The following is a 21203-nucleotide window of genomic DNA, read 5'->3' as shown; positions in this document are numbered from 1 at the left end:
GAGGAGAGGGGATTATGACCCCCCTCTGCCATCCCCAGCTGCCTCCAGAAGCAGACCCTGGGCGGGAATCCCAGAATCCCAGCCTACCATCTACCAGCTGCAGCAGGACCCTGGGCCTTGGCTTCCCGTGTGACACCTGGGTGTCAGGTGAGGATCCCAGCAGCTGGTGTGGCCAAGCCATCGCGTGGCATCCGGTAAGGGCTCAATGTGGAGCAGCTCATTTCTTCTCACCCGCTGACCCTTCCCTTCCAGGGCCAGCCCCTGTCCCTCCAGCTCCGGACCCCCCTGTTTAGCTCCCAGGCTATACTTCAGAAACGGGGCTCTCTGAAGGGGGCAGGGAGGGACCGCTACTGAAATCACAGCAGGTCCAAGGCTGCGGCCCACGGCCTCCCAGCCCCTGGCTTGTTCCCATATTAATGCCACAGGAGGCATCCCTGGGAAGGCTCCAGGCTGAGGGAAGGAGCCGGGGTGGCCAGCATCACCCAGCAGGGACCACCAGGTCCCTGCTGACGCGCCCACAGCCATACCTTGTCCTGGACACCCTGCTCCCTGATAACCGTCCCCCAAGGATAGTGAAGTGCTTCCCCAGATGGATGGGCCCCGGCCGCAGGGAGAGAGCAGTCTGGAGTCCCCCACTCCCCCCGCCCAGTCTGTGCGCCTGGCCCAGCAGCACCAGCCTGCTGCAGCTACCCTCTCCCCCAGGGCAGGGACAGGGAGCCAGCAAGCCTCAGGCCCTCCCCAGCAGCTGCAGCTCTGAGGCAGGCCTCCGTGTCCTCCCCCACTGCCCCCTTTAGGCTTTGGGGTTTCCAGGTGGTGGTATTTCCTATTCCCTCTGTAGTTCTAGACACTGAGCTGTATCTATTGGGCTGGATGGTCTTCTGCCTGGGGATAAGCAGATGGCAGGGGGGGATAGGAACCGGGTCCCAGGCCCACAAGGGTGGGCAGGGAGCTGCAAGGGGCCTAGGGCAGTTTTCAGATGCAGGGGGCAAGGGGTGGGGGTAGGGGAGTGGCCCGGGTCTGTGGGCCTTGCCATGGCTGAGACACAGCCCCAGACTCCCCCTGGGAGGATGGCTGTAGCCACACAAACAACAGGCACAGCAGAAGCTCTGGCCAGGCCTGCCTGGGGCTCTCAGCCCCTCTTGGGTAGAGGGCATGATGCCAGGTGCCCCAGGCTCCTGAGCCTTCTAGACCCCTGGGGGCACCTCCACGGCAGTGAGGCGAGGTCTATGTTCGTTTGCTATTGCTCTGTAGTCAACAATTACCAACATAGCAGCCTGAAACAACCCAAGTTTATTAAATCACAGCTCTGTGGGCCAGAAGTCTGGGTGGGCTCCGCCGGGTTCAGGCTTGGCCTGGGGGGCTCTTATCTGGAGGCTGCGGGGAGGAATTGGGTCCCTGAATCTCCTTGACTTCCTGCAAAAAAAGGGGGCACAGAGGCCGGGCCGGGCACCAGCTGGCTTGTCTGTCTCTGGGGACACAGGCCCAGCCCCTGGTTGGAGCTGGAAAGGGTAAATATGAACAGAAGGGGAGAGAGGGATCATGAGACCAGGACACATGGGAGGCTCCTGCAGGATGGCTGGCGGCTGGGCTTGGTGAGCCCCAGGGGGGCAGGGGGTGAACAGATGGATGACACCTGTGAGCCTCAAGGAGGAGGGGGCAAGGTGGGGGAGACATGCAGGTCGTCGGAGGGACCCCCCAGCCTCTAGCTCCGGGTCAGTGTTACTGCACTAGAGGCTAAGGTGAGCCCGAATCCAGGGGCTGTAGGTGGCCACGTTGGTATAGACGCCTGGACGGTTGGGCAGGGCACAGCCCTTGCCCCAGCTCACCACGCCCACCAGCACCCAGCGCCCAGATTTCACGCAGGTCAGGGGTCCCCCAGAGTCACCCTGCAGGAGGAAGGCAAACCTAGGTCTGGGCCATCTGGCAACTTGGCATGGCAGTCCCGGGGCTCCAGTCCCCGAGGTGGTGCCTCCTGGCTGGGGTCCAGGACAGGCAGCCCTGGGTGTTGGGTTCTAGGGAGGCAGGGTGCTGGGCTTGGGAGCTAGACCCCAGACTTCCAGGCAGCTTCCCACACCTGACAGGCGTCTCTGTGGCCCTGGATGTAGCCGGCACACACACTCCCCGGCAGCACTATGTGCTCCCCGCGGGGCAGGTTGGTGCCCACGTGGTAGAGGCGGTCACAGGTGCGCGAGTCCAGCAGGGGCACCCTGACTCCCTGCAGAGGTCGCCAGTCCGGAAGGGGCTCTGGGGGGAGGAAGGGGGGCTTCTGAGAACTGGGAGAGGCGGGGGCTCACAGTGTGACCCGCCAGGCGGGGCTGGACTCTGCCATCCAGCTAGGAGCTAGGAGGGAGGTTTGGGTCCTTGGAGGGAGGTCGGAGGTGGTGCCCGACTGGGACAGCGCGGTGGCTGGGATTCCCCCTTCCCCGCCCAGGGCCGCCTCCCCCGCCCTCCCCCCCCCCCCGGCCCCCTACCGCACCTCCAGGGTGGAGGCTGCCCCAGCCGGTGACCCAGCACGGCGTGCCAGGGGGCGGGCAGGCCTCGGGCAGGCAGACGGGCTGGACGCGGGCGCTGAGGGGCACCGGCCGGCGCAGCTGCAGCAGCGCCAGGTCGCCGCGGGCGCGCTCCTCGCTGTGGTCCGGGGGCAGCAGCACCCTGCGCACCTGCGCCCAGAGCGCGCGGGGAGACGCGGGGCCCAGGTGCAGCGCCCCGAGGCGCACGCGGTACTCAGATGGCCGCGTCGGCCTGCGCCATGGGTGGGGGGCGTCTGAGGGCGCTGGCCGCCCCTGCCCGCCTCCCCCTGCCCCCCGCGGCCGCACCCCCCTGACCTCAGGAAGCAGTGCGCCGCCGTCAGCACCCACTGGGGGGCGATGAGCGAGCCCCCGCACACGTGTGCCCCGCGGTGCTGGATGCTCGCCTGCCACGGCCACTGTCCATCCCGGGCATCTCGGCCCCCCACGATGCGACTGGACACCTGGGGCTGCCCGCAGGCTGCAGGGTACAAGGGGGACCGAGGGCGGGGGGGAGCTGGGGCCCAGGAGACACAGGGCCCAGGTCAGGGAGGGGCTGGCCCAGGGACTCCATGGCTTCCTTACCTGCGGATTCCAGCGTCCCTGTCCCAGCGGCTCCTGGAGGAGGAAGCAGAGAAGGGACAGGATTATGAATTTGGTGTCAGATAACGGGGTGAGCAGGAGGGAGGTCACAGATTAGGAAGGAGGGTGGACCGTACTGGTCGCTCGGAGCTGGTGCCAGGCTTTTGTGCAATCAGCAGGCTGGCCTGGTTACCTGATTTAACCCTCCCCCGGGCACTGGCAGGTGGGGTCTCACCCGGTACACACATGGGCCTGAGCTGGGAGAGATGGGAACCCATGAAGCCCAGATCGGGGTGCCCTGAAGTACTCTAGGGGCACCATGCCAGAGAGAGATGAGACAGGACACCCGAGAACACCCCGAGCCCCTGCGCCCCACTCACCCAGCAGCAGGAGCAAGGCCTGGAGGCAGGCAGCCCCCGTCATTCTGTCTTCGGGGCTGGGCCCGGGGAAGGGCGGCACCGCTCAGGGTCTAGACTCTGGTCTGAACCTGCAAGGACAGGAGAGGAGGGTCCTAGCCCCAGGTCCCAGAGACCCTCTGCCTTCCCTCAGCGCCCCCCACCCAGGTCCTGGGCATCTCCCCGGGGCACAGGTTCTATGCACGTCCCTCTGCCCACACCCCAGGGGCTCTGGCTGTCCCCCCAACCCCTGCAAGATGTGAGCTCCCTCGTGTCCGCAGGAGCCCTGGAGCCCTGGAGCCCGCCCGGCCCCTACTTCCTGGTGGGCGCCTGCTCCTGGCAGCCCCCAGCCCTGCTCTCACCCGCTCGGCTGGTGCACTCCCTGCTGACTGGGCAGGGGAGGCCCTGGGGGCTTAAAGGGCCAGAGGGGGTGGGGGCCCTGCCCGGGGCGATTAAGGAGGCAGGGCGGGGCTGCGGCTTCACCGGCAGCCTCAAACAAAGATGCTTTGAGCAGCACTTTCCAGGCGAAAGGAAAGGGACACCTGGGTTTGTCAAAGGATGCGGCTTGGGCCAAGGGGCCGAGAGCTGGGGTGGGAGCTGGGCCCGGGGGGCGGGGGCAGGAGCCGGGGGGGGGGCAGCGGCCAGGCAGCTCTGGACAATCCTGAGCCTGAGCCTCACTCGCGGCTGTCCCTGCAGGTCCCTGGCTGTCCCTGCGGGTCGCCGGCGCTGGCAACACTACTGCTCTGTCCCGAAACCCCAGCGCGGCAGCGACCCCACCTGCCCCAAGGAGCCCACCCAGACCCGCGCTCTGCGCTCTGCCCTAATTCTAAGCCGCCAGCGCTCCTCGCGTGACTGGAAGCAGACGCAGACTTGACCTTGGGGCACAGTCCACTCTTGAATTGGGTGTGGCCAGGACGTGAGGCTGCTGGCCCCAGTGACGCGGGCAGATGCTGGGGACAAGGCTTGGTGGAGGGTGGGGCCTGGGCTGCGTCCACCACCTGGAAGGCAGGCTCGGGAGCGCCCTTTTACCTGGTGGACTCCGCATCTCGCAGCGGTCCCTCCAAGTCCCTCCAACCCGGCCCTCCTGCTGGTGTCGCCCTTCCCGGTGAGGGAGGGGGCCTGAGTCACATCTGCCCGGCTCCTCTCTGTGAGGTGGGGTCTGGGTGTCTGTCGCGGCTCAGGCTGCCAGAACCCAACGCCAGACTGAGCCACTGGGATGAACATCTCTCACGTTCTGGAAGCTGCCAGGCCCATAAACCAGGTGCTGGGGAGGTGGGTCCTGTTCGGCGACCTCCGCTCCTTCTGCATGGGCTGCGGTCCCCTCTCCGCCTGGTGGGGGGCAGGTGCTGGACGCAGGGCGCACTCTCTGAGCGCTCTTCTTACAAGAAGAGGGGCCTGTGGGATCAGAGCCCACTCTCAGGAACCATCTTAACCTTGACTCTTTCCATACAGGCCCGATCTCTAAATATAGGCACTGGAGGTTGGGCTTCAATATGTGAACGTTGGGGGGGACCCGCACATCCAGTCCCTAACAGTCCTCCATGGCCAGAGTCGAGCCCAGCGCAGAGCAGGCACCGTGCGCGAGTCAACGGGCCGAGCAGGGCGGCAGGCTGGGGGTGAGGGCGAGGGCCACAGGAGAGGCGACCTGGTGGCATCCTGGCACCAGCTTTTCACCTGCGGTGGACGGCGGGCATGACCCTGCTGTCCACGCTCCAGCCCTAGGTGTCTGCCATTAGGCCGTGGCACGCTCCATCTCCAGGCCTGACACCGTGCGGGCAGGTTGTTCTTCTGTAAAAGGCTGTTGTGAAGATGAGCTAGGGCAGCCCAGGCCCAGCCTGCAGTGGAGCCTAGCTGATGCAAACACGTAAAAGTGCTACAAGAATGAAAGCAGCAGCCTCCTGTCCTCCCACAGCTCCTGACCTTTATGGCCTCGGAGGGCTTGGTGGCAGTGGGGCCACAGGTGTTCCCCTTGGGGCAGCTGGAGGGGCTGGTGGGATGGTGACAAGAGACCCTGGGGATACACCGCCATCTCTGGGGGCATGGGCCAAACCTGAGAGGGGAGCTGGCCAGCTCTCATGTCCTCTCATAAGTTATCTTTCTGGCTGAATTAACTGGAGAGGGCTCTGGGGTTTACAACCCAGACCTGCATGGTGCAGACAGCTGGAGCAAGGGTTGCCAGTCAGGAAGTGGTCCTGGGGTGACTGGGAGGGTGTCCAGGGAGCCACCCAGGGCCACAGAAGGCTCTGCAAAGCATAGACTCCAACATGCAAACCTGTTTATTAAAAAAGGGACAGGGATCCCTGGTGGCGCAGCGGTTTGGCACCTGCCTTTGGCCCAGGGCGTGATCCTGGAGACCCGGGATCGAATCCCACGTCGGGCTCCCGGTGCATGGAGCCTGCTTCTCCCTCTGCCTGTGTCTCTGCCTCTCTCTCTCTCTCTCTCTCTGTGACTATCATAAATAAATAAAAATAAATAAATAAATAAATAAATAAATAAATAAATAAATAATAAAAAAGGGACAGTTGGGGGAACGGGGCCTGGCTCAGCAGATGGCCCCAACTCTCAGGGGCTCTGCTGGACTCAGGCCAGCTACAGGAGGGAGGCAAGCCAGAGCAGAGGGAGGAGCAGCTGCAGGCAGGGGGCTGACCTCTGAATGCTGCTGTGGGCCATGAGCGTCCTGATCCAGTTGAAATATGCACTGATGTTGGTGTAGACGCCAGGCCGGTTGGGCCTACCACAGCCGGATCCCCAGCTCACGATTCCAACCTGAATCCACAGCCCTCTCTTCTCACAGGCCAAGGGTCCGCCTGAGTCACCTGGGGGAGCAGTGCAGATGAGCCAGGCCTGGGGTGGGGCCGGAGGGGCCAGTGGAGAAGTGGGGCCAGTAGGAGGGACTGTGGAGCTGGGCAGACTGGGTGCAAACCCTACCCCCCACCCCGGAAGTGAACAAGCCTCAGTTTCTACGTCTGCAAAGTGGGGCAATAGTCTCTGTCTGCCCCCCCCCCCATTTTCAGGTGAGGATAAAAGGAGGTACAATTAATGCAAAACAATGCTTGTCTCCCAGCCTGGATAACTAAGGCCTTCTGCTTTTTCTCACAAATAAATGCTAAGGGGGGTTGATGAGCATCACAGTGGTTGCTCCCAGGCTCCAGGTCCGGAGGGGTGGTGCCTGGTTCCAGCAAGGCGCTGTTGGGGCTGGAGCACTCACTCTACAGGCATCACGGCTACCATCCTCGGAGCCAGCACAAATCATGTCATTGAGGTTGTAACTGAGGATGCTGGGCTGTTGGAACAGGTAGTCACACCTGGAGTTGTTTATGATAGAGACCTGCACTTCCTGGAGATTCTAAGGAGGCGGTAGAGCTGCCAAGGGTTGGGGGTGACAGAGAGAGAGAGAGACGGCGACTTTAGCCTTTAGCCCTTCCTCTGCCATCTGGGACAGGGGTGAAGTCCCTGGGGAACCCACAGAGCCGGGGACATCACTCTCGAGGACTCTTCTGTGCCAGCCCAGCACCCTGCTCATGGTGGGTGATGAATAACATCGCAGAAGGATCCAATGGATGGACAGCTGACACTCGGTTTCCCTCTCTGTAGAAGGGAGATGACAGCCCCTGCCTGAACCACTGGGGAGGTCCCTTAGCCACAGCATGCACAGGGCTGCAGGGGGTGGGGTATAAACACACTGAGGCGGTTTAGGATTAATATACTACACCTGCAGCATCCAGCTTGAAAATGCCACGGATTTGTTAAAAGATATGAATCTATATCCAGAAGAAGCTGAACAATCTCCAAATAGGATAAACAGAACGAAATCCACACTGAGATATATTTTCATCAAACTATCAAAAGATGAGGGTAGGGATGCCTGGGTAGCTCAACTGGTTAAGCATCTGCCTTTAACTCAGGTCATGATCCCAGGGCCATGGGATCGAGCCCTGCATCGCGCTCTCTGCTCAGTGGGGGGCCTGCCTCTACCTCTCCCTCTGCCTGTTTTTCAGCCTATCTGTGCTCTCTCTCTTTCTGTCAAATAAATAAATAAAATATTTAAGTAAAAATAAGTAAAGGCCTTGAATAGTCATTTATCTAGGAAAGATCTACATATAGCCAAAAAGCACATGAAAAGATGCTCAGTATTACTGTCATATTAGGGAAATGCAAATCAAACCCACAATGAGGTACCACTTCACATCCACTAGTATGGAAAAAAATGGAAATAACAAGTATTGAGAAGAAGAGAAATTCTAACCCTCATTCATTGTTGATGGCAATGTAAAATGGTGCAGCTATTGTGGAATGCTGCTTCTTGGTTCCTCAAAAAGTTAAATATGGAATTACCACATGATTCAGCAGTTGTACTCCTAGGTATATACACAAAAGAAAAGAAAAGAGGTATTTAGGGACGCCTGGGTGGCTCAGTGGTTGAGCGTCTGCTTTCAGCTCAGGGAGTGATCCTGGAATTCTGGGATCAAGTCCCACATCAGGCTCCCTGCATGGAGTCCGCTTCTCCCTCTGCCTGTGTCTCCGCCTCTCTCTGTCTGTGTGTCTCAAGAACAAATAAAGAAAACCTTAAAAAAAAAAAAAAAAGGAACGAAATTCCGACATGTACTATAACATGGACAAATTTTGAAAACACTGCATTAAATGAAAGTAACCAAAGGGCCACAGAGTGTATGAATCCATTTACATGAAATAGCCAGAATAGATAAATCCATAAGGACAAAAAGCTTGTTAGTGGCTGCCAAAGGCCGGAAGGAAAGGGTAAGACATGGTCACTGCTCACTGATTGTCAGGTCTCCTTGGGGAGCGATGGAAATGTTGTGAGACTTGACAACGTTGATGGTTATACACCATGAATGTATTAAATTGCACAGTTGCACATTTTTAAATGGTGAATTTTATGTGTTGTGAGTTAAATCTGAAATAAAAAAACCCCAAAACACCTGAGACCTTTCTGACAAGCCCACCCCCAAAATTACCAAGCCCCTGCAGCCTGGGGAGTGTAGCCCCGGTCCAGCCGGCCTCCCTCTCACTGGGACTTCTGGCTCACAGTGTCTGGATGGGAGAAGGAACCGGGTGCAGGGACAGGAAGTCTGGTCCTTTCAGGGGGAGCAGCAGCAGACAGCCGGGGAGCAGACAATGCTAAGCTGCCCCCAGGAGGGACCCAGCTGCGCACAGACCCAGGTGGGGGCTGCTGAAGCTGGTGTGGGTGGAACAGATGGTGGAACATAAGACCCCCTGTGCACCTCTCACTTGCCCCCAGCCTCACCCTGATTTTCCTGGATGTCCCCCCAGCCAGTCACCCAGCAGTTGGTCTGGTTCTGGAACTTGGAGGAGGAGATCATAACACAGATGGGCTGGATATACTTATTGTAGGTGACAGAAGAGGACAGCTTCAGCAGGGCGATGTCGTTGAGTGAAGTCCCCTCAAATTGGGGGTATATGATAATATCCTTCACCCTGTAACGATGGTAGAAGGTCCACAGTTTCCAGTAATGTGGCCTAGAAGACAGCTCACCAATATGGGCCGTCCATTTTAAGGGATCACTGTGCCTGGCAAGGGAGGAAAGAGCAGTTATGAGTCCTTAGAGAACGGAGGGCCACCTGAGCACACCTGGGGCTCACTTCCTGAGGGGAGACTGCTTCAGGTGCTACTAGGGTGCACCCTGGACAACAACAACAGAGTTCCTTTCATGGCCTGAAGTGTCCAGTGCAGAAATGATGACGGCCCAGAGAAGATAGTCCAAAGTCCTAGAATCTGAGGCCTCTGGGGACATGGAGGTGAGGCAGCCGGGTGCCTCCCCTGGGGCTTGATGTGGCCCCTCAACCAGCCTGTTACCTCCCACCACTGTCCTAAAAAACAATGAACGGATGCACAGGACCAAAGCTGGTGGCATCCAAGTAGCTGCCTCCACCCGGGGCCACAGGCCAGGCTCTGTGCCCAGCACTTACCCACCTCCTTCCACCTCCTGGTACACCTCCGTGGGGAGGTGGGATGAGGAAGGGGATGGCGGCGCTGCTACTTGGGGAGAAAAGCCAGAAAAGCATGACACAAAAGTGTGTGTGAATGTTCTGAAGAACATTCTAGAAGATGGAGAACAGGGTTTTCCTCACGTGGCTGCAGCCTGGCCTGGGGCTGAGGGGCACCCCAGCGGGTGGAACCGGGCCCCCACCTCCGACTCACTTGAGGAAGCAGTGCATGGCCTTGAGCACCCGGCAGCTGAGCAGGCTTGCCCCGCAGTGCTGGTGCCTCCCCCGGAGCTGGCTGCCCTGCCAGGGCCATTGCCCCGGCTCCAAGTCCTTTCCACCCACCACGTGCGCAGCTGGATTTTGTGGAAGCCGCAGGGCCCTGCGACGGACAGGCGGACAGATGGACAGCGGCTGAGCCCGCGGGCGCGAAGGGCAGGGGCTCCCGGGACGGCGGGAGTCGGGGGTCTCGGGGCGGGGGCCTCCCGGGGCCTGGGGACCCTCCCCGCGTGGTCCGCGCCGGCTCCCCCCCCCCCCCCCCCCCCCCGCCCCCGGCCCGGCAGTTACACGTGAGCAACGACGAGTTCTCGAAACCTGGGCGGGGGAAGAGGAGACGGTGAGGCGTCCCCGCGCTCGGTGGTCGGGGGTGGGGGGTCAGGGCCCGCGGGCAGCTCGTCCCACATCCCGGTGCCTTACCTGCGAACAGCTGGTCGAGGTCCTGAAACTCTGGGGGAGGTGCGGGGGGCGGGTGAGCTCAGCCCCGCCAGCACGCCCCCCACCTGCAGGGCCCCCGCCCCCCCCCCGCAAGACCCCCGCCCCCCCTCGACGCCCGCCCGCCCCCACGAGCTCAGCTTGCACCAGCAGCGCCGCCAGCGCCAGCAGCAGCGCCCCGACGTGCGCGCCCATGACCTCCTCTCCAGCCTCCTGCGCCGCCTCCGCTTCTGCCCGCTGGGGGGGCCCGGGGCGGCCCCTGGGGGAGAGGGAGCGCCCGCCACGCCGCCCGCGCCTGCCCCCAGCCGGACCTCTGGGGGTGCGGGGGTGCAGCCGATGTCCTCCCGGTGCCGGCTTGGCCCTTCCTTCCCCTCGGGCAGTTGCCCCCAGCCACAGCGCGCGCCCCAAAGGTCCTGCCTGCGGCGACCCCGGGGTCCTGGCGGCCCCCGCCCACCCCCTCCTGCGGGAAGGGCCGGGCTGGCCCACAGCCGGGTCCCCGGGACTCCCGTGGGAACACAGGAACAAGTCCTCCTGAGGGCGCGCTCAGCCGGGCGGTATGGGGCCGAGCCAGGAAAAGAAGATCCGTTTCTTTGTTGGGGGAGATGATGGCGTCAGGTGTAGCCCCTCCCTGAGCCCACGCCGGGCTGCTCCCGCCCAACCCAGGCTGCCCCCAGCCCCCTTCCTCTTCCTCCTCCTCTTCCTCCGAGGTAAATTTTGGAGTTGAAACCTCAAGGCGGTTTCACGGACACCATGAGGTCCTCCATCCCAGCGTCCCTGTAACCAGTGACTCCCTCAATGCGCCTTGGAGTGTGGGGGGTTGTGCCCTCTCGATGGCCCTCTCGGTGTCCTGAGCATTAGCGCGGATGGGGGAGGATTTGCAAAGCGATTGCCTTCTGAGGTCTGCCCAGCCAGAGGAGAGCCAGTGTGGGCTTGCGGGAGTCTCCCTCGGTGTGCACTAGTGGGAGCCCTGCCCCACAACGCCCCAGGGGTGAGTGGCCAAGGGATCAGGTGCTAGAGGCAGCAGCAGCCAGAGCGCGGTCCCTACCTGGAGGAGCAGGCGAGAGAGGTCCTCAGGGTGTCCTTGACCCAGGGCACCTTGAAGGAGATGCCTGTGAGAGGCACTCGGTGCTTGGTGACCTTGGAACCTTCTCCAGACCATGAAGCTGGCCCCCTTGGCTTCACACACTGGCGTGCTCACCCCCATCACCTGCAGAGTGAGGGGCTCAGGCAGGTGGACTCGGGACAGATGGGGCGTGTGGGAGGCCATGGTTGGGTAGGGACTGGGTCCCCAGGCATGGCAAGGGGGCAAGATTTTTCCCTAAAGTGGTCCCCCGGTGTGGCCTTTGGCACCACAGCACTTGTAACCTGCTAGTGTCCTGTGAGCTCCTACGGTCTGGGCCAAGTGTGGCACGTTGGTTGCCGGCGACACCGTGCCAGCCACCACATCCTGAAGCTGTTCGGGGAGCTGCGGCCCAGAGGGTCGCTCAAGCCGAGGTCTTGCCACAAAGGGTCCAGGCTCCCGCAGCCCACAACAGCCCCTCTGACCACCTCTCCCTTGCCCCCCAGCACCCCCCAGCACCCCCCCCAAGCTGTCTTTTCCTCTTCCTCCTGAACTCCAAGCTTGCTTCAGGGGGGGCGGGCTCTCCCTGCCGACTCCTCTCCCGAGGCTGCTCCACAGCCCGTCCAGTCTTGTGCTAAGGTGACCCCTCAGCAAAGCTTGCCCGGCCCCCCTCCCATCTCCAGCAAGCTCCATGCCCCAGGCCCCCCCAAGAAGTCAGCCATATCCAAAATGATCTCATTCGGTCACATGTGCACCTGGCCGTGGACTGCCCCCACATGACAAGCTATGTGGAATTAAGGGTGGACGGAGAGGCAAGGAAGGAAGGGGGAAGGAGAAAAGGTAGAAGAGAAGGAGGGAGGCAGAGCATCTCCCAGGGTGGGGGGCTCTGGCCCTGGCGGGCCCCATCGCAGCCATCCCAGAGGGCCCTCCAGGTATCCTGGCCCAGGAGGAGCAGTGTGGAGGAGCACGGGGGGCGGGGGGGGGGCAGGAGGTGGCCCCTCCAAGCTCCTTAGGGGACGTCAGCTCTTGGGGATCCTCAGACAGGGTGCGCAAGGCTCAGGGAGGTCACTGAGATCCCTCCAGGTGGGTGAGGAGGTAGCATGTCCTCCTCTCCCTCATCTGTGCCACCACACTCGGCTGCCACCCCTCGAGGTGCCCACAGACGGTGGACGGCAGCAGCTGGAGCTCATGTCTGTGCTTACTTGTGCTCACCCTCCCCCTGGTGTGCCCGGCTGGCTACCCAGCACACTGCTCTGGCTGGCACATGTTGGATACGAGCAGCATCTGGGGCCTGGGGGGCGTGGTGACAGCAGCGATGACCCTGGTGTCAGCCCGTAGCTGCGGTCTGAGTGCCAGATGACCACGGAGATCCTGCACATGCTTGTCTCCCACAGGGCGGGCTGCGGTGTGGGGCTCACGCTCTAACAGTTGGGGCTCCAGGCTCGTGGCCGTCCTTAGCCACCGCCCCCATCCTGCCTGCACAGCTGCTCCCCGCCGCCCAGAGAGGCCCGGGGGCTGGGGCTGGGGGTCCTCAGCTACCTGGCCACCAGGAGACAGCCCTGACGGGGACACCCAGGCCCTGTGCATCCAGAGAAGCCTCCAGAGAGGGAGGGGTGTGGGGTTTGGGTGGCCTCGGCTGCAGGGACAGGGGACACTGGAGAAGGCGCTGCAGGGGCGGTGGGGGCGGTGCTCAGAGGATGAAGGTTTCTCAGCCTGCTGCCTGGGGGCCGAGGGGGCCGCTGAGGATGTGACCACTCGGCTCGCCTGTGGGTGGGAGAGCCAGGCATAGGCGGGGTGGCGCCTGTCCCAGAAGGGGCTCAGCCTGCCGCCTGCCCCCCCCATGTCCCACCCGATGGAAACCGTCGCCCTAGGACCCAACCTGGGCTCCCTCCTCCCGCTGCCGGCTGGCTCACACATCTCCAGCAGGTTCCAGGCTCCTGGAGAGCCAAGCTGGGGAAAGAGGGAGAGGATGGCCGGCGAGCTCGGCCCGGCTCTGAGCCTTCCAGGTTCACACCTGAGGTGGACGGATTCACTGCCAGCCCTGCCGCGCCCCCAGGGTGTTGCTGTGCCACCCACTGAACCTAGGGACAGGGCTGCCATGTGACTGTGCTCGGGCAAGCCCTGGAGCTTGAAGCCCTCAGTCTCCCCGTCTGAAAAACCGGGAATGGGAGATGCTTTCGCGGACAGCCTCTGGGGTCCGGAGGCGCGGGGGGCGGCTCGGCCCGCGAGGAAGCGATGCCCTTCTGCCCGCCAGCTTGCGTTTATTGCCTCTCAGGTAGACAGGCCCGCAAAGGCACCAGCCCAGCACTGGGGACTTGAAAGCCCAGTTCCAAGGGTCCCCCAAGCCCCCAGAGGAGTCCCCGAGTGCAGGTGCACCTGGGAATCGGACTTGGATGGTGAGTGAGGGGCAGGACAACCAGGCTCTGTCCCCAGGGGTTCCCAAGTTGGCAGGGAGGCTGAGGGCACCTTGAGGCCTATGGGTCCCAGGTCGTGGGGTCTGAAGTGGGGGGATGGGGGGCAGGCAGGGGCCGGGGAGGCTGGCGGAAGGCAGCCAGCCACGGAGGGTCTGGGGAGGGGTTTCTTGCAGGACGCAGGCCAGCAGCGGAGGGTCTACAACGCAGAGGCTGAGGCCGCAGGGCCCGCTGCCCGGTTAGGCAAGCCCCACGGCGGCCAGGGCAGCCCCCAGCGGGATCAGAACCAACAGCCTGGCGGGGAAGAAGGCTCTGACGCCTTGGGCTGAGCTCTGGATCTGGCTGGTAATCCACGTGGTGTAGACGCTGACGTTGATGTACACTCCTGGCCTTTTAGGGAGGCCGCAGTCATATCCCCAGCTCACTATGCCTGCCTGGGTCCAGACTCCAACGTCGCAGACCAGGGGGCCTCCAGAGTCGCCCTAGGGACAAAGGAGTCCAGGAGTGTAGGGCCACCTGCTTCGTCTTCCCTCCTTCCACGAGGGCCTCCCTATGCCCACCAACCTCTCTTCAGGCCTGTTGGCTAGGTCTAGTGGATGGAGGATTGGTGAGCTGGATGTTTCTGGAAGGCAGCAGAGGCCTGGGAATTTGGGGCAAAATCCCTGACACGTGGGACAAGCTGTGGGATGGGAATACCGCATTCTTTAAATAAAACCGTGCATTTCAGAGTAGGGGTTCTGAGGAACACTTCTGTGTTGCTACTCATGCTGTTTGCTTTGGTTTTGATGAAAAAATTCTGTGATTAAACAAGACTAATAGGGCATGTGATGAAGAGCAGTCAAAGACGAAACCAATGCAGCCTAGAAGTGACCTGCTCCTCAGGATAATTTGCTCAGAGGCCCTGAGTGTTATTTTTGGGAAAGAAAAAAAGACATTTCTGGCCCCAAAATAAAAGCTTTAGGAATAAGGGATATGGTCACAGTTTGCTTAAGCACTTTTGAAATATTTCATATTCTGATCATGTTGGTATGATGTATTTAAAGGGATTGTTTTTCTATTTGAATTGACTCTTGTATTTAAAACAATGTTGTCCTCCTCTGCCCTGGAAGGGGGGTCTTTGGGGGGGGGTGTCACTGGGTGACAGGGAGTGGGTCTGCCCTAGGGGGTCCCGGGGGGGGTGACAGGGAGCGTGTCTGCCCTGGGGAGTCCCCAGGGGGTAATGGGCACTGGGAGACCCTGGCCCCCATCAGGGCTGCTTGCTCACCCCGCAGGCGTCTTTCTGGCCACTCTCGAAGCCGGCACAGAGCATGTCCTCGAAGATGATGGGCTCCTGGCTGGGGTTGTTAGAGTTCTCCTGGTAGTAGGCATCACAGGTCTGGGTGTCAATGAGGGGTACGTTCACCTCCTTCAGGGTGAAGGGTGGAGGGAGTGCTGGGTGGGGAGCAGAGCGGCACTCAGACGGGACGGCACCATCCCCTGGCTCTCAGCTGGCCAGTCCCTACTCTCTTGCACACACTCTGATGAACTAATGACAAGAAGCCGTTTCTTGCCGTTTTGCACGCCCTCCTCTGCTGCTCGACGAACAGGGTCCCGCATTGGTGTTCAGGAAGCCCTGACACAAGGCCGAGGTAGCGCGGTGAGCCCACTCAGAAAGGGAAAGGGAGGGACGCCTAGGTGGCTCAGCGGTTAAGTGTCTGCCTTTAGCTCAGGTCCTGATCCCAGGGTCCTGGGATCGAGTTCCGTGTCGGGCTTCCTGCAGGGAGCCTGCATCTCCCTGTGCCTGTGTCTCTGCCTGTCTCTCTGTGTGTCTCTCACGAATAAATAAAATCTTTAAGGAAAGGGAAAGCTGTTCCCTTCCTTCCTGTGGCAGGACCTGCTCCAAGGTGTGGCGCTGCCCTCCCGGTGACCAGGCAGTGGGGCGAGCTGGACACACAAGGGACCGAGGGGCACGAGCCAAGACCCGGGGCAAGTCACTTTCAGCAGATGACCCTACTCTTCTCAGCCCTCCCAGGCTGTGGCCAGAAATGGCCTGAAGAGTGCCTCTCAAAGACTCATATGCACCCACACCTCAGAAGGTGAACTTTTGTGGGAAGAGGGCCTTCGCAATTTAACTAGTCAAGGTGAAGTCATCCTGGATCCAGGCAAGACAGAAAAGCAGAGGACACGCAGACCCCCAGGGGAGAGGCCGGGTGAAGATGGGGGCAGGCTGGGGCCACCAGCCCAGGGACACCAAGCATTGCCAGGAGCCAGCAGAAGCTGGAAGGAGCCTGGAGGATCCTCCGCTGGAGCCTTCGGGGAGCCCGGGAGGGGGTCTGGGGCCGCAGGCTGCTTATCCGAGGGAGGTCCCGGTATTTCACCGGCTCCCCTGTGCTCCGCCCATCCCGGTGTGCAGGCTCCGGGTCCATCCTGTGTGAGTGTGGTGGCCGGTGCTGCTGGCCAGGGAGGCCCCGCCCACACTGGTCCCCACCCCCCACCCCCCACCACGCTCCCTGTGTCCTTACGCTGATTCGCGGCGATGTTTCCCCAGCCGGTGACCCAGCACCAGGTGCCATTACCCAGGGGGTCTCCGGGTTTGGGGAGGCAGACAGGAAGGATGAGGTCAGTGAAGTTGACCGGTGAGGCCAGCTGCACTAGGGCGATGTCCCCAGTGCCGAGCTTCTCCGAATAATCTGGGTAGATGATGAACTGGGCCACGGCTTGGAACTCCTGGGGCTCATCGGCCTGAGGGTAGGAGGAGATGGAGCCCAGCAGCACGACGTAGGAAGACAGGGGCTGGTTCCTGGAGGTGGGGAAGTCCAGGGGGTCACGGAGGCTGTGCCAGGGTCTCCCGGGTGGGGGCCAGGGACCGTCTTGATTTGAGGGTCCTAACATTACAGACGGACAACTTGTTGTTTTATAGACGGACAACTTTACAAGCTGAGTGCACACCAGAAACGAAGAGTACCCCGTTTATTCCTCAAGACACCCCTGCAAAGATGCGACCACCTCCTCTATTTGGTGAGTGTGAGACAGGCTTGAGGGCAGAGGCCATCCTGGGTGGATAAGTGACCCCCCAGGAGGATATTTATGCCACCTAATTCCAGATGGGTGGAAGGCTGTGGTTCAAATGGGGAAGGAAGGGTGCTGGTGGGGAAGGGCGGGTCCTGGCTCCCCCCGGGGCTCATACTTGTGCCCTCCCAGAAGATACTCACTGGTGGAAGCAGTGGGCCGCAGTCAGCACCCAGTCCTCAGCAATCAGGGAGCCCCCACACACATGCTCTCCATTCTCCCTCAGGCTGACCTGCCATGGCCACTGGCCCAGCTGGGCATCCTGCCCTGACACGATGCGGCCTGTCATACGTGGGCGTCCACACACTGCAGGAGGAGTCCATGGGCCGGTTATAGGTGGTCCCCTCTGGGCTCCTCGGGCCCTGCAGACCCGGCCTCATTTATCCCTACCACTCATGGGTTGGCATCTGGTCTCTTCTTCTTGGGCTCCACGAGGTGGAATTCTTTGTAAGAATTCCTGCTGGAGGGCAGGGCTTGGTGACCCGGGGTGGGGGGACAGGGCAGCTGAGCTGAGGGAAGTGGGAGCTGGGGGCCTGGATGGGCTTTCCAGGCGCGGCAGGAACAGGGAGGTGGTGGGCCGCTGGCCCCGGGCTCCCGGGAGGGTCTGCAGCACTCTGTGTGCCACGTCATCGGCACCTGCCTGGTGGAGGCGGTGTAGGTGCAGCAGCCTGGGAGTGTCTGATTGAGAGCCTGGGCTCCTTAGCGCACCTGCCTGAGTTCAGGCCATAAGGGATGGGGCTGGGAGGATCTCCTCCTCTTTATCTGCCCGCAAACCTCAGGCTCTCACTGTCTCCCCACCCCGGTATTTGTCCTACCTGCATCCAGGTCTATCTCATTCATCAGGGAGCTGCCGGATGGGAGAGCGGGGGTGCTCTCCTGGAGGGCCACGGGGAGGAGGGAGAGCAGGACGGCAGTGAGGGCCAGCTCCATGGTGTGCTCCCGCCACCACTTCCGGGGCCAGAGTCCTCAGACTGAGGAGCAGGGGATGATTGCAGTCCAGCCCAGGAGCGGGGCTTGCCTCAGGGCGGGGCTGACGCCTCCACGCCTCGCCTGGCTCCCACTCCTCCTGGGCACAGGATCCTGGGTCTCCTCCACATCTTAGGCAAGACCCTGGGGACCCTCCCTCCCTGGCCCTGGCCTCCTAGCACCAGCCTCCCACACCACTGACGGCCACATGTAGCGGCCCCACATCAGCCAGGCCGTGTACCTCCCAACTGATTCCCCAGGAGCTAGTACGACCCCCATCTTACAGCACAGGAAGCCAGACTCCTGTGGTTGAACCACTTGCCCAAGGCCCAACAGGTGACGAAGCCAGAAATTCTACTTTGTGCCACAGTGCGGGGGGGCCCGGGGGCAGAGGGGCTGGAACTGGCACCTAGGACACACTCTACTCTGCTGCCTAAGCAGTTCATTTCCGCCCCGGGGCTCTGAAGGTCCTAAGATGGGGCCAGGATGCCCAGGAAGTGAGAGGGGACCCATTATTCAAGGAGGTGGAGCAGACACCCTGGTGTCTTTGCCTGACCACAAATAGCAAGCACCTGGACGGCCTGGCCTGGCCTGGCCTTGCGTCTGGAAAACCTGTGGCCCAGAAAGCAGAGCTGCCCAGCCCTGGGCACAGGGGGACGGAGGGGTGCGGGAGATCTTCCCTGATTCCCGCTTTCTCCGTTTCTCAAGAAGTACCCATCCTTTCTGGTGCCCCGTCAACCTAGCCCAGGGGCAGCCTCCCCTCCAGAGCACTCACTCCCCTGGAGGGTGTGTGGATCTCGGAGCAGCCTCACATCCTTGAGTTAGGCCAAAATCACCTTCAGCAGATACTCTGGTGTTACTGCTTTTTCCACTTGCCAGATCTCTTGATTTCTGAGAAGAATGTGAATTTATTTATATCTTGAGCGTTTAGAACTTTTTTTTTCCTTTATGTATTTCAAAGCTCTGTTGTCAGTGCCATAAAGGCCTCATAGCTTTTTGGTGGCTTGTAACTTGGGTCAATGTGAAGTTTTCCTGTATTTCATTCTTAAGACTCTTAGCCCTGGGGTGCCTGGGTGGCTCCATTGGTTAAGCGCCTGACTTTTTAAAAAATATATATATTTTATTTATTTATTCATGAGAGAGAGAGAGAGAGGCAGAGACACAGGCAGAGGGAGAAGCAGGCTCCATGCAGGGAGCCTGATGCGGGACTCGATCCCAGGACTCTAGGATCACACCCTGGGTCGAAGGCAAACTAAAGGTCTGACTCTTGATTTTGGCTCAGGTGGTAATCTCGGGGGTTTGTGGGATTGAGCCCCGCATTGGGCTCCCTGCTCATCTGGGAGTCTGCTTCTTCCTCTCTCTCTGCAGCTCTCCTGCTTGTGCTCTCTGTCAAATAAATAAATAAAATCTTAAAAAAGAAAAATATATGCACAGGCTTGTGCTGTGATCAGAATGCCCACCCCGCCGCCACGTTCATCTGTCAAAATCCATCTGTTGAAGCCCAGTGTTCAGAGGTGGAGCCTCTGGGGGGTGATGAGGTCAGGAGGGTGGAGTCCTCGTGAGTGGGATCAGTGCCCTCGGAGACACAGAGAGCTCCCTCACCCCTTCTGCTATGTGAGGGCCCAGTTGTGAACCAGGAAGCAGGCTCACCTGAAACCTTGACCTCAGACTTCCAACCCAGGAACCACAAGAAAGAAATGCTGTTTATGGGCCACGCACCTACTTTATGGCATTTTGTCATAGCAGCCTGAGCGGACAAGGCAACATTCGACTCAGAGGTGACGTCACGTTGCTCTTCCTCCATGCAGGCTCACCCCATCCCTTGTTACTGCTGAGCTTGTGTTAGAGACCTAGGATGCGGAGGGGAGACCACCTGCCCGCACATTTGGCGGGCCAGCCAGTGCACGCTGCTGCAGACACACCTGGAGCATCTAGCTGCGACACAAGGCACACACCTGCCGGTCTGCCAGTCGGCTCACCTGACGGGTGGTCTAGAGCTCCGCCTCGTCTTGTCTTCTCTCAACCCTTAATTTTATTACTTAAAAAACTTCTTGTAGGGGCGCCTGGCTGGCTCACTGGTTGAGCGTCTGCCTCTGGCTCAGGTCTTGATCCTGAGGTCCTGTAATCAAGTCCCGTGTCGGGCTCCCTGCAGGAAGTCTGCTTCTCCCTCTGCCTGTGTCTCTGCCTCCTTCTGTCTGTGTGTCTCTCATGAATAAATAAAATCTTAAAAAAAAAAATTGCCAGTTCATCCTCTAGTTACCTCCATTTTAGTATTCAGCCCTTGCCTCCAAGGATTTCTCTAAGCAGCGTCTAGTGTCTGCCCTCTAGTTCTCTGATTGCCCCTTTCCTGGGTAGGAATTCTTGTGTGGTGTTTACAAATACCCTCAAGGAACTTTCTGAGGACGTACCAGCTGGGATTTTCCAAGTCGTCAGCTATTCAATGGAATGTCTTGGTTTTCTTTGAAGACAGCTCATTTTATTCGAATAGATGGTTCTGGTGCATGTACAGACTTTCCTCAAGCGTTGCTTTGTCTTGGTTGCTGTGGGTTCATAACAGGCTCGCTGAACAGGCCTAGCACGTTCCCACGCTGCGCGGTCTGAAGAAGGGGCTGGCTCTTGACCAGCTCCTAGGGAATCACCCCTGAGCCTTTGGAATGTCTTGCTTGAAAACTGTGTCTCTGTAGACCTGGAGCTGTGTGCGCCTCTAGAGAGTTAGCGGGAATACCACCTGGGGCCACCCACATCCTCAGGGCCTCTGGAGGGGCTCATGTCTGTGAACTAAGGTTAGCCATGTGGGCTGTCAGTGCCTGCATGATGGAAGCCCCATAATAGCACCCCCAGGCCCCTGGGCTCATGTGAGCTTCCCTGGCTGGCCGTACTTCACGAGTGTCAACACACGTCATTGCTGGGAGAACTGATCTCCACCCATCTGACTCCATGGTGAAGGGGAAGCTAGAAGCTTCCACCTGGCTCTCCTGGACCTATCCCCTGTACCTTTGTCATTTGCTGATGCTCCCTGTACCACTGTAGTGAGCTACAACCCTGAGTAGAACAGCTTCCAAGAGTTCTGTGGGTTCTGGTGAATCGTGACTCTGTGGGTGTCCTGGAGACCCCAGTTCAGTTGTCCCATTCACACCTGTAACTGAAGAGCCAACTTGGTGACTTTGTGCCCTGCAACTGGCTCCACTGAAGAGGAAAGCTGGCTGCGGGCCCTGTGCAGGTGGGCGGCGCCAGCTGGGAGCCGCAGACCTGGAGGGGGTAGGTGCCCTCCAGGTGGTCAAAACCAGGCCATCCTCCTCTGGCTCCCGTGGGGGACCCTTGCTTCAGCAGGAGCCCCATAGGCCCGGCCCCAAGTGCACCTACAGGACTTGTCCCTGTGTTTTGTTTTGTTTTTAAGATTTTTAAAATTTATTCACGAGACACAGAGAGAGAGAGAGACAGGCAGAGGGAGAAACAGGCTCCCTGCAGGGAGCCCGATGTGGGACTCGATCCTGGGACCCCAACTTCGGCTGAAGGCAGATGCTCAACTGAAGAGCCACGCAACTGCTGTCCCTGTATT

The 21203-nt window shown here is 60.3% G+C and overlaps 2 protein-coding genes and 1 long non-coding RNA gene across 9 annotated transcripts; 1 reads left to right on the top strand and 2 right to left on the bottom strand.

The window, feature by feature from the left end:
• Positions 1 to 1275: 1275 nt before the first annotated feature.
• Positions 1276 to 10245, bottom strand: LOC140638312 (serine protease 33-like). Of its 5 annotated transcripts, XM_072835412.1 has the most exons (12): positions 10145 to 10245; positions 9666 to 9830; positions 8751 to 9034; positions 6693 to 6847; positions 6132 to 6300; positions 5812 to 5933; positions 3470 to 4879; positions 3093 to 3125; positions 2826 to 2988; positions 2477 to 2742; positions 2075 to 2244; positions 1276 to 1886 (listed from the first exon to the last, which is right to left on the bottom strand). In XM_072835412.1, the coding sequence occupies exons 7-12, from the start codon at positions 3510 to 3512 to the stop codon at positions 1728 to 1730; spliced, it is 834 nt and encodes a 277-aa protein (XP_072691513.1). In that variant the 5' UTR covers positions 3513 to 4879; positions 5812 to 5933; positions 6132 to 6300; positions 6693 to 6847; positions 8751 to 9034; positions 9666 to 9830; positions 10145 to 10245; the 3' UTR covers positions 1276 to 1727. The 5 variants fall into 5 exon arrangements, 2 of the variants coding, with proteins under 2 accessions (XP_072691513.1, XP_072691512.1); XR_012035406.1 differs by lacking the exons at positions 1276 to 1886; positions 2075 to 2244; positions 2477 to 2742; positions 2826 to 2988; positions 6693 to 6847 and having other exon boundaries at positions 2989 to 3125; positions 3470 to 4629; positions 4716 to 4879; positions 10016 to 10208; XR_012035405.1 differs by lacking the exons at positions 1276 to 1886; positions 2075 to 2244; positions 2477 to 2742; positions 2826 to 2988; positions 6693 to 6847 and having other exon boundaries at positions 2989 to 3125; positions 3470 to 3576; positions 4514 to 4879; positions 10016 to 10206.
• Positions 9993 to 19871, top strand: LOC140638315 (uncharacterized). Of its 2 annotated transcripts, XR_012035408.1 has the most exons (4): positions 9993 to 10064; positions 13495 to 13615; positions 16530 to 16627; positions 19453 to 19871. It is a non-coding gene; the product is annotated as an uncharacterized lncRNA (long non-coding RNA). The 2 variants fall into 2 exon arrangements; XR_012035409.1 differs by lacking the exons at positions 16530 to 16627; positions 19453 to 19871 and adding an exon at positions 14028 to 14358.
• LOC140638313 (serine protease 33-like) lies at positions 13461 to 21009 on the bottom strand. 2 transcript variants are annotated; one of them, XM_072835414.1, is made up of 6 exons: positions 20053 to 21009; positions 17494 to 18535; positions 16822 to 16984; positions 16132 to 16409; positions 14895 to 15061; positions 13461 to 14112 (listed from the first exon to the last, which is right to left on the bottom strand). In XM_072835414.1, exons 2-6 carry the CDS (start codon positions 17606 to 17608, stop codon positions 13870 to 13872), a joined length of 966 nt encoding a protein of 321 aa, XP_072691515.1. In that variant the 5' UTR covers positions 17609 to 18535; positions 20053 to 21009; the 3' UTR covers positions 13461 to 13869. The 2 variants fall into 2 exon arrangements, with proteins under 2 accessions (XP_072691515.1, XP_072691514.1); XM_072835413.1 differs by lacking the exon at positions 20053 to 21009 and having other exon boundaries at positions 17494 to 18690.
• Between the last annotated feature and the right edge of the window lie 194 nt (positions 21010 to 21203).

This window comes from Canis lupus, chromosome 8, assembly GCF_048164855.1.
Source record: "Canis lupus baileyi chromosome 8, mCanLup2.hap1, whole genome shotgun sequence".
In the NCBI taxonomy this organism is placed as follows: domain Eukaryota; kingdom Metazoa; phylum Chordata; class Mammalia; order Carnivora; family Canidae; genus Canis; species Canis lupus.
The sequence above is the reverse complement of the archived record's forward strand: the minus strand, read 5'-3'. Positions and strand labels throughout refer to the sequence as shown.

Bases quoted from the DNA above. Each gene is read 5' to 3' on its own strand.
- LOC140638312 (XM_072835412.1), bottom strand. From the start codon at position 3,512: ATGACGGGGGCTGCCTGCCTCCAGGCCTTGCTCCTGCTGCTGG. The intron at 2,743-2,825 runs GTCAGGGGGGTG...CCCATGGCGCAG, and splicing joins GCGGCGCACTGCTTCCTGAG to GCCGACGCGGCCATCTGAGT. The intron at 2,245-2,476 runs GTGCGGTAGGGG...TCCTCCCCCCAG, and splicing joins GGGCAGCCTCCACCCTGGAG to AGCCCCTTCCGGACTGGCGA.
- LOC140638313 (XM_072835414.1), bottom strand. From the start codon at position 17,608: ATGGAGCTGGCCCTCACTGCCGTCCTGCTCTCCCTCCTCCCCGTGGCC. The intron at 16,410-16,821 runs GTGAGTATCTTC...CCCCACCTCCAG, and splicing joins GCGGCCCACTGCTTCCACCA to GAACCAGCCCCTGTCTTCCT. The intron at 15,062-16,131 runs GTAAGGACACAG...CTCCCCACCCAG, and splicing joins AAACATCGCCGCGAATCAGC to CACTCCCTCCACCCTTCACC.